Source organism: Phacochoerus africanus, chromosome 1 (genome assembly GCF_016906955.1).
Source record: "Phacochoerus africanus isolate WHEZ1 chromosome 1, ROS_Pafr_v1, whole genome shotgun sequence".
Lineage (NCBI taxonomy): Eukaryota > Metazoa > Chordata > Mammalia > Artiodactyla > Suidae > Phacochoerus > Phacochoerus africanus.
The window spans coordinates 170029583-170040572 of NC_062544.1; the positions used below are offsets into that span (position 1 = coordinate 170029583).

Below are 10990 nucleotides of genomic sequence, written 5' to 3' on the forward strand. Positions count from 1 at the left end.
CAGTAATTACTTTTTAGCAGAAGGAACCCCCATATGCTGCTGTGAACACACTCCCTCAGCTGAAAGCCATGTGGAGAGGGTGAAATGGGCTTTGTCCTAACGTGCAATCATGAAGCAGGAAAACCCTGGAGATGTTAAGATCTGGCTTTGCCTTTGGCCCGACTAGACTTAGGGTCCAGTCCCACCTCCGCCACATACCAGCAATGTGATCTTGGGTGATGCAGTCCCCTCTCAGCTCTTTCCCTGTGAAATGGGGTGATGGTAAGATCTTCCTCACAGGTTCAGGCAAGAATGAACTAGCATAATGTGCATAAAGCACTTGGCACAAGTACTGCTTGCTAAACATTCAATCTTATTACTCGTTTTTATGAATAGAGCATATACTGTAAATGGAATTAATTACGATGCATTAGAATTTTCTAAAATGTGATTTTATAATAAGTTTGTGATTAATCTTAATCTTTTCCAAACAGTTGCCTGAAGACTCAAAAGAGAATAATCTCTTTATTATGATATCGGGAAACCTTGATTGACATACTGTTAAAGATGTATTGTACAAATCAAACTTCACAAATAAATCCTATTTTAATTATTTTGAAGGGATGAAATTAGTCAAATAGAGGAAGTGTAATGATTAAGAGGATTGGCTTTGGAGTCAGACAGAAGGAAAATCAAATCCAGGTACTTGCATTTCTTAGCCGCAACTTTTTTTACACTTTCTGACTATTTAATGTCTTTTTTTAAGAAGTACGTTTTTTGTAATTGAAGTATAGTTGATGTACAATGTTATATAAGTTACAGGTGTACAATATAGTGGTTCACAATGTTTAAAGGTTATACTCCATCTACAGTTTTATAAAATATTGGCTATATTCCCCAGGTTATACAATATAACCTGTAGCTTTTTTTATACATAACAGTTTGTGCCCCGCCCCCTTTATGGCCACATCTGCAGCATATGGAAATTCCTAGGCTAGGGGTCACATTGGGGTTGTAGCTTCAGCCTACACCACAGCCACAGCAACGCTGGATCCAAGCCACATTTGTGACCTAAACCGCAGCTTGCAGCAATGTTGGATCCTCAACCTACTGAGTAAGACCAGGGATCAAACCTGCATCCTCACAGAGACAATGATGGGTCTTTAACTTGTTGAGCCACAATGGGAACTCCTAGTTTGTGCCTTTTAATTCCCTACCCTTATATTGCCTTTCCCCCCTCAACTTCTTAATCTGTGTATATATATGTTCATTCATTCAATGACTGTTTCCTGGGAGCTCCTCTATGCCAGGCATTGTTCTAGGAAAAAGGCACCACCTTGAAGGATTGAGAAGGATGACAGGAGTTCCCGTCGTGACTCAGCAGTAAACGAACCCGACTAGTATCTCTGAGGACATGGGTTCAATTCCTGGCCTTGCTCAGTGGGTTAAGGATCCGATGTTACTGTGAGCTGTGGTGTGGGTAGCAGATGCAGCTTGGATCCCAAGTTGCTGTGGCTGTGGCATAGGCTGGCAGCTGCAGCTCGGATTTGAACCCTAGCCTGGGAACTTCCATATGCCTCAGGTGCAACCCTAAAAAGACAAAAGAGAAAGAGAGAGATGGCATAACATAGCTAGCCCAGCACCAGGAATGTGGGCAGGACCCTGTACCTGAGATCTACTCATTTATTGAACTCTCCCTGTACTGAAACTGGAGACAGAGATAGGGGACATGGTCTCTATTCTTGGGGGTATATAGTCATGAAGAGAGGACTGACAAATGGACACATAAGGACAGCTGAGGGGTCTTGTCCTTGTATCAGAGGACAGAGAAGCACAGAAGGGGTCCCAAGGCCAGCTAAGGGCAGGAGGAGCATCAGGGCATCTGTCTGGGAGGAGCAGGTGGCATGGGATTATCCAGGCAAAGCACTTCAGCTCCCCTGTTCTTCCCTCAGAGGTCTTTGTTGCTGGCAAGAAGTGAGTGGTATGAAATCCATGGCATTCTACTCTGAGGTTGATGGAATTACTGCAGCTCAGGTGGGACGGCCCTTCGCAATGATGGGTTTCGGTGGGTTAAACTGCCTCAGCTCTCCTTGCTTCACGGAATGTGGAAACACGGTTTGCCACTAGATCCATGAAAAGTTAGGGCCTCCTCTCCCCTAGGATTGGAGAGTAGGACACAACAGTCATTGGCAAGATCTGAACTCTCAGAACTTGAGAGTTTGAGGTGAAAGAAGAAGGGTCTGTGGAATGGCTATCCGTGGTAGTTTGTAAGAGGTGAAGCAACAGCAGGAGTGAGGCTGAGAGGATTTCTCCACCCAAACTCAATCTTTGCTTGCAAGCTCCCCCATGAGAGGTTTGTCAATCTCACCACCAGAGGGTGCTGTTGTCCCACCGCCGGACAAACTTTAGCAGGAATCAACTCAGGACTGCCAAAAACTTCATCTTAGAATATTTTCTTTATAAAATGTGCCCAGAAAATATTCTCTTCACAACCTCTATTAATCATCAAATTTAAAAATTTTTAAAATAGGGAGTTCCCGTCGTGGCGCAGTGGTTAACGAATCCGACTAGGAACCATGAGGTTGCGGGTTCGGTCCCTGCCCTTGCTCAGTGGGTTAACGATCCGGAGTTGCCCTGAGCTGTGGTGTAGGCTGCAGACGCGGCTCGGATCCAGCGTTGCTGTGGCTCTGGCGTAGGCCGGTGGCTGCAGCTCCGATTCGACCCCTAGCCTGGGAACCTCCATATGCCACCGGAGCGGCCCAAAGAAATAGCAAAAAGACAAAAAAAAAAAAAATTAAAATAGGAAACAATACGTGGAAAAAGGCAGAAGAGAAAGATGAATGTCTGAAAAATAATGCATATTGGGAGTTCTGTCATGGCTCAGTGGGTAAAAATCCGACTAGGAACCATGAGGTCGTGGGTTTGATCCCTGGCCTCACTCAGTGGGTTAAGGATCTGGCGTTGCTGTGAGCTGTGGTGTAGGTTGCAGACTCGGCTCAGATCCTGTGTTGCTGTGGCTCTGGCATAGGCCGGTGGCTGCAGCTCCAATTTGACCCCTAGCTTGGGAACTTCCATATGCTGCAGGAGCAGCCCTAGAAAAGACAAAAAGACAAAAAAGAAAAAAAAAAATGCATACTGGAGTTCCCCGTTGTGGTTTGGCAGAAACGAATCTGACTAGTATCCATGAGGTTTTGGGTTCGATCCCTGGCCTCGCTCAGTGGGTTAAGGATCTGGTGTTGCTGTGAGCTGTGGTGTAGGTTGCAGACTCGGCTCAGATCCTGTGTTGCTGTGGCTCTGGCATAGGCCGGTGGCTGCAGCTCCAATTCAACCCCTAGCCTGGAACCTCCATATGCCGCGAGTGTGGCCCTAAAGAGAAAAAAACAGAAAACAAGAAAACAAAAATGAAACAAACAAACAAACAAAAGCATATTGAAGAGAAGTCTCACACAGCAATACATAAGGTATATTATATTACCTCAGTGAATTCTCACAATTGTGAGGTTGTTCTCAGCCCATTTTACAGATGAAGAAACTGATGCAGAGGCTTGGAGGTGGGGTGCAAGGCGTGGGTAGGTGACCTGTAATTCACAGCCAGTAAGAAGAATGCTTGGATTCATACTCAGGTCTATCTGAATTCAAAATACTAGTCCTTCTCCTTTAGAGCAGACTACTCAGATTAAATAAAGTAATAATAATACTAGGGGTTTCTTGAACGCTTAGTATATGCCAGGCTCTGTTCTAAGTACTTTACCAGTGTTAATTCATTTAATCCTCATTTTAATTTAATCCTAATTTAACCCTATAATTTGATAGATATTGTTATTCCCATTTTACAGATACATAAGTCACATAGCCGGTGAACTGCTAGAACCTCTGTTCTTATAGGAAGGTGAATCAGCACAATAAACAGCATTTTATTTTTAAATCAAGAGCAAGTTCTCTTTATCCCTTCTGCTCTGTTAAACTCTGGGGCATCTTTCATCATTTCAAAGTTTTTTCAAAATCTTAATACAGAATGTGTTTAAAATATGTGTGTACTGATGCACTGGAGAAATAATCAGATTGTTGAAAAGATCTGAAAACAATAAGGTAGATGTTAATTAGTAGCCAGGTGGAGCGTTTCCATTGAGCCCTTGAAAGAAGAGAGGACACATAAAGGAAGAGAGGCCAATTTGCAGCTCTAAGAATGTGGAAAAAAAAAAAAAAAAAAAGGAGTTCCCGTCGTGGCGCAGTGGTTAACGAATCCGACTAGGAACCATGAGTTGCGGGTTCAATCCCTGCCCTTGCTCAGTTGGTTATCGATCTGGCGTTACCGAGAGCTGCAGTGTAGTTTGCAGACGCGGCTCGGATCCCACGTTGCTGTGGCACTGGTGTAGGCTGGTGGCTACAGCTCCGATTCAACCCCTAGCCTGGGAACCTCCATATGCTGCGGGAGCGGCCCAAGAAATGGCAAAAAGACAAAAAAAAAAAAAAAAAGAATGTGGGAAGAAATTGTAATAATGCTGAAGTTTTACCCTCTTTACCCTCATTTTTGTCTTAAAGATAACATACTTCACATTTCTCCTTCAAGGGACAATGCCTTTGATATCACAGTGGGTTCCTAACGCGTGTATTTTATAAATATATGACCATTTCCCCTATTTCAAAGTTTTTATGTAATGTGTATGAAAGCAACAAATTATTTCTTCCTTTTAATTAATTAAACCTTTGCAAGTGGAATGCTTACATGTTAACAGAAATATATATATATATATAGCTGTCAAATTCACTGTTGGGCTAGAAACAGGCTTTAAAAGTGTCAAGCTCTTCCCTTTAACTATATGACAGGACTGTACTCTTCATGGCTTCAGTGGCCACTAGACTTGACAGATAATTTGTGAGAGGTCCGAATAGTCCCTGATGATAAGAGTAGGAGAAAGACTGAATATTTGTGAGATTCTGACGCTCAAGAATCTTCATTTTCGTGGCCCCTTCATAGATATTAAATGTACCCATCTTCCTGGTCAACTCACACAAAAAAAATCACTCTGTCACTCAGTAGCTGTGTGAGCGAGGGGTAAGTCACTTAGCCTTTCTGTGCCTCAATGACCTCATTTATGAAATGGTAGAAAAGAACCTGAAAATTTTTATGGGAAATAAACAAGGGAATGTGTGTAAAATGTTCAGAACACGGCCTGGCACATAGTATATACTCAATAAAATTGTTAGGAATTGGTTTTAAAAGTGTTATTGTGTTTTGTTTTGTTTTGTTTCCCTTATAGAGCTATGTCTTGGATAGAGTATTGAAAAAGAAAAATTGTTATGGTGACTTTCTAGCCTAGGGTATTATGTGCTTTTTACCAGTGACTCCTTTCTCCCCCATGTCCCCAACAGGGATTACCTCAGTAATCGGGATTTATGGAGCAACTGCCAAAAGCCGGACAACGTGGTTCCCTGGAATCTGACCCTCTTCTCCATCCTGCTGATCATAGGAGGGGTCCAGATGCTTATCTGTGCCATCCAGGTGATCAATGGCCTTCTGGGGACCCTGTGTGGAGACTGCCAGTGTTGTGGCTGCTGCAGGGTAAGCTGGGGTTTTCGTCCTTTCTTCTCAGCAAGGAGGAGGCCAGATCAGGCCACCCACACTAATGGGGATGAGGGGCAGAGGGGTGGCGACTGCCGAAAACCAGAGCTTGGCTGGAAGGTCCAGGGAGCCCCTTAGCCAAGGGAAACAGAGATGCCATGTTGTCAGAACCCAAAAGTTGTGGTCTCTGTGACACTAACACCCCAGGTTGAAGCTGACCAAGGTTTTCAGTCTCCCACCCAGTTGACCACAGTCTTAGGGCAAAGGACTCCATATACATATAAAAGTTTATTATAAATGTTTACATCAAAATCCCAGGAAGGGATTGGGCAGTGTCCTTGCAACACTGGGATGCAGGTTCAATCCCCGGCCAGCACAGTGGTTTAAGGATCCAGTGTTACCACAGCTGCAGCATAGGCTGTGACTGCAGCTGGGATCTGATCCTTGGCCTGGGAACTTCCATATGCTGTGGGGAGGCCAAAAAATGTCCCCAGGAAGTGGGCATCTGTTATAGGCACATATTGACAGGAATTGTGGTCTGTTCCCCAAATGCTCTATTTCCTAAATAGATCTAGACAGTGAGTTAAAGTTGTCCAGTATATATGGAAGGGTATTTCCTTTTCCCTGGAAAAGATGTAGAATAGAGAAATAGTTCTTAAATGAGAAAAATGAAAGAAAACAATGGAGACTTACTCTCCCAATATGACTGTAAATTATCAACAATATGAAAAGTAAACCTATGGACAGTAAGGCAGGGTGATTATTATTTCAACTACTGAACAAACCAGATTAGGCAAATATTCATACACATAAAGTTATCTTAAAATACAGATTGAGACTTCCCTGGTGTCTCAGTGGGTTAAGGATCTGGTGTTGTTCCTGCTTTGGTTCTGGTTACAGTTCTGGCATGGGTTCAATCCCTGCCAGGAACTTCTACAGTGTGGGTGCAGAAAAAAAAAAAAAAAAAACCACAGATTGATGTATGAGGAAAAAAATTAGCAAGTCTTGAGTTCCGTAACTGGGGGATTATGTAAATAAGTCTATCTACTGAATATAATATTATACCCAAATTTTAAATGATACAAATAATTCCAACAAGGATTACATGTATATAGGTCAACATGTCAAATTCCTTGTTAGAATTTCTTTTGGAAAATCTTACCTTTCCTGCACCTAATTCCTTCAGTTCTAAAACTGGGGGAGTTGTGTAATTTCTCATATATCCTCCCAGAGTTCCTTCTTTTTTTTTTTTTTTGTCTTTTTCTTTTTAGAGCCACACCTGCAGCATATGGAGGTTCCGGAGCTAGGGGTCCAATTGGAGCCGTTGCCACCAGTCTACTCAACAGCCACAGCAACTCGGGATCTGAGCCGCGTCTGTGACCTACACCACAGCTCAGGGCCTTAACCCATGAGCGAGGCCAGGGATCCAACCCGCAACCTCATGGTTCACAGTCAGATTTGTTTCCACTGCACCAAGATAGGAACTCCCCAGAGTTTCTTTTTAATTTTTTTCATTCCCCCTACCTTAAAAGGATTTTTTCTGACATTGTAGTAACACTGAAAATTCTTGAGATAGTGTTATTTGAAAAGAGCGAGAGGGAGTGCCCATCGTGTCTCAGTGATAACGAATCCAACTAATATCCGTGAGGACACAGGTTCAATCCCTGGCCTCGCTGAATGGGTTAAGAATCCAGCATTGCCTTGAGCTGTGGTGTAAGTCGCAGATGCGGCTCGGATCTGGTGCTGCTGTGGCGGTGGCATAGGCCAGCAGCTACAGCTCTGACTGGACCCCTAGCCTCAGAACCTCCATGTGCTATGGGTGTAGCCCTAAAAAGGCAAAAAAGACAAAAATAAATAAGTAAATAAATAAATTAATTAAAACATACTCATAGGTCATTATGCTATAAGTGAAATAAGTCAGACAGAGAAAGGGATATCCGTTCTATGTGGAATCTAAAAAATACAACGAACTAGTGAATATTCCAGAAAAGAAGCAGAGTCACAGATATAGAGAACAAACCAGTGTATTACTGGGGGAGGCAGGCAATAGGGGTCAGGGGTGGTAGGTACAAACTATTGGGTGGAAGGTGGGCTCAAGGAGGTATTATTGTACAACATGGAGAATGTAGCCTATGTTTTGTAATAACTTTAAATGGAAAGGAACTTTTAAAATTGTATAAAAATTTTTATTTTTATTTTTTTAATTGTATAAAAATGTTTAATTAAAAATTTAAAACAACATATCCATAGGTGCAGTTAGCTGACTCTTTCCAGTGAGTGTTATCTGTTTAGACATCATATTTTAGCAATTTTAGTGAACTAATCACTTGACAGTCGAAAAATAGTACATGAACTTCACAGCTGTCAGCATAGCTGGCACCAGAGAATCACAGAGGAAGACCACACATCACCAAAATCCTCTTCCTCACTCACTTCCTTCCTTTCTTCCTTCTCTTTTTATTTGGATAATTTCAAATTTATGTAAAAATTTTAAAACAGTACAATGAACTCCTGTGTGTTTTCGCCTGGATCTACATACTACTACGTGCTCACTCTCTGAACCATTAGAAAAGTAATTTGCAGATATCATGAACCTCAATACTAAATATTTCAGTGCACATAAGTGCTGCATGGGGGAAGAAAAAAAAAAAAAAAACAGTCTGCTGAGGTTGCCTTTCTTGCAGGCAGCTGGTCAGCGTCCCTCCCGCTGGAGGACGCGGTGGAATCTGGGCTCCTGCCTGTCACTCACTCGCTGAGTGAGCCAAGCTAGCTGCCTGGCTTCTCCGTCTTGGTCCCCCCAAGTGCCTCTTGCCAAACTTCCACAGAGAGTATGCAGATCAACCCTCATCCATTCAGACAGAAAGTATTTATTGAGAGGTTCCTGGCCTGGCACAGCCTTTACATGAGGTAATAGATGGAAACAGGCCTCAAAATACAAGCTGTTAAGACCTGGATTGGATGCCAGCTGTGCAGTCTTTGCCCAAGTCAGTTGCCCTCAACTGCTTCTTTGTCTGTAAAATGTGGTTATTAAACCTACTTCCTAAGGTTGCTGAGTGAGGGTCTAACTTGGGGTGTTCAATATGCATCCATGGCAACAGATAGAAGGCTCAGTACTTTGTACTGCTTGTTAGTAAATAACTGGAAATAGCCTGGAAATCAGTGAGGCAGCATAGCTTCAAGGAAAGGAGCACAGTCTCTGGGCTCAACTTCCCTAGGGTTCTTTATTAAGTCCTGGCTTCTCTCCTTATTAACTGTGGCTTTATATACATTACTTGAGCCCTCTGTGCCGCTTATCAAAACTAATTTTATTTTATTTATTTATTTTTTTTGTCTTTTTGTCTTTTCTGGGGCCACACCTGTGGCATATGGAGGTTCCCAGGCTAGGGGTCGAATCGGAGCTGTAGCCACCGGCCTACACCAGAGCCACAGCAACTTGGGATCCAAGCCACGTCTGCAACCTACACCACAGCTTACGGCAACCCCAGATCCTTAACCCGCTGAACAAGGGCAGGGATCGAACCCGCAACCTCATGGTTCTTAGATTCGTTAACCACTGCACCACGACGGGAACTCCTCAAAACTAATTTTAATAATAAATAATGGATAGACATAGAGAACAGACTTGTAGTTGCCAAGGGAGGTGGGGCAGAGTGGGAGAGGGATGGATTTCGATCTGGGGATTAGTAGATGCAAACTATTATATGTGGGGTGGATAAACAACAAGGTCCTACTGTATAGCACACCAGAAACTATGTTCAATATCCTGTGATAAACCATAATGGAAAAAAATCTGGAGAAGAATATGTGTGTGCATTTTATATATACAACTGATCATTTTGCTGTACACCGGAAAGCAACACAACCTGTAAAACAATAAAATAGTTTTTTCTTTAAATGACAGAAAATGAAGCTTCCGTGCCTATAAAGTAAACATAGGCAAGTGACAGATGAAAGCTCTGAAACAAAATAGGAAAAGTATAGAAAACATTCAGTAGGTAACCAATAATGGACAGGAGTAATCAGGAAGAAGAGGGGTAATGGGAGAGTTCCCACTGTTCTGCAATGGGTTAAAAATCCGAGCAGGAGCTCGGGTCTCTGCGGAGCTGCAGGTTCAATCCCCAGCCTGCCTCAGTGAGTTAAAGGATCTGGCATTGCTGCAGTTGCAGTGTATCTCGCAGCTGTGGTTCAGATTCAGTTCCTAGCCTGTGAACTTCCATGTGCCATAGTCTCAGCCATTCAAAAAAAAAAAAAAAAAAAAGGAGGGATGGAGAGGGGGAAAAGAAAGAAAAAATAAAATGATGTCATAACTCGTCACCTTTTCCTACCTTCTAGGGAGATGGACCAGTCTGAACCTCTCTGATGAGCTGCTCTAACTTGATGGCGTGTGAGAAGATACATTCAATGCCTTTCCCCTCCGGAGGTTACTAATTCCTATCTGCTTCCCAACTGACAAAGCTTAGGGAGGCCAGAGTTAGTCCTTCTTTCCAACCAGCTGAGCTCAAGTTATAATTTTATGCTAGTTTCAAATTAGAAAAAAAAATAGTTTTCACCACTTAAGTAATATTTATGAGTCTTACAAATTAGCTTCCTTTTAGAATTGAAGAGCGGGTTCAAAGCAAATACTCCATCATTTTTTCTTTAAGAGTGAAAACTGTATAAAGTCACATGTACTGCCTTACTGCTTCTTTGTATATTGAGGTGTTAATATCTTTGGAAGTTTTACAGAAATCAAATGAGGAATGCATATTAAAAATAAAATGAGAAGCTAAGACCAGTTTTTATTTTAAAGATTTATGGGAAAAAAAAGAATGACTGATGTATCATAAATAATTTTTATTTGTTGTCTTTTGGGCTAACATGTTTGAATTACTTGTTACTAGTCTTTGAGGCCTGCCATCATTTGCTAGGTTTTCCTTATGTATATTAAATTAAAATCAGAATTCAGAGGAAATATAATAAAGATTGTGTGTTTGGGGGGAGGGGCAAAAGATTGAATGAATAACAGTTTCTTTCCATCTTTTCCATAAATACTTCCTTTGATCAAACAAAAAAACTATGTTTTTTAAAAGTTGATTTGGGTAACAATTTTGTCAGCCTATGGCCCAGGATTATGGTAACTGGTATTATCAAATCTATGTGTTACATTAAGACATTACCTTTGGTTGCATGAGTCAGTCACTAATAGAGTCAAATCCATCTGTTGATTTGAGTTCAAGCACCAACTACCCACATATCAGCTTAGGGGTCCTGGGAATGTCACTTTCTAAGTCTCAGTTCCCCCTTCTGTACAAAGACTGTTGACGGGCAATCAGTCATCCAAAAAATGTTGAAGTCCTCCAAGGGTGAAACAAAGAGCCTGTGGGATTGCCCAAATGACTGATGCATAACAAAGAGGATCTCAGAGGGTGTTACAAACAGGAGTCTAACTTCTCTACCTGCCAAGCAGAT

At 42.1% G+C, this 10990-nt stretch overlaps 1 protein-coding gene across 1 annotated transcript in view; it reads left to right on the forward strand.

Moving 5' to 3' along the window:
* TM4SF4 (transmembrane 4 L six family member 4) overlaps positions 1-10498 on the forward strand; it is a 30264-nt gene extending 19766 nt beyond the window's left edge. The window contains exons 4-5 of the mRNA XM_047754922.1: positions 5353-5542; positions 9875-10498. Coding sequence (XP_047610878.1) covers positions 5353-5542; positions 9875-9892 — 208 coding nt within the window. The 3' untranslated portion in view covers positions 9893-10498. The remainder of the gene's footprint in view (positions 1-5352; positions 5543-9874) is intronic.
* The last annotated feature ends 492 nt before the right edge of the window (positions 10499-10990 follow it).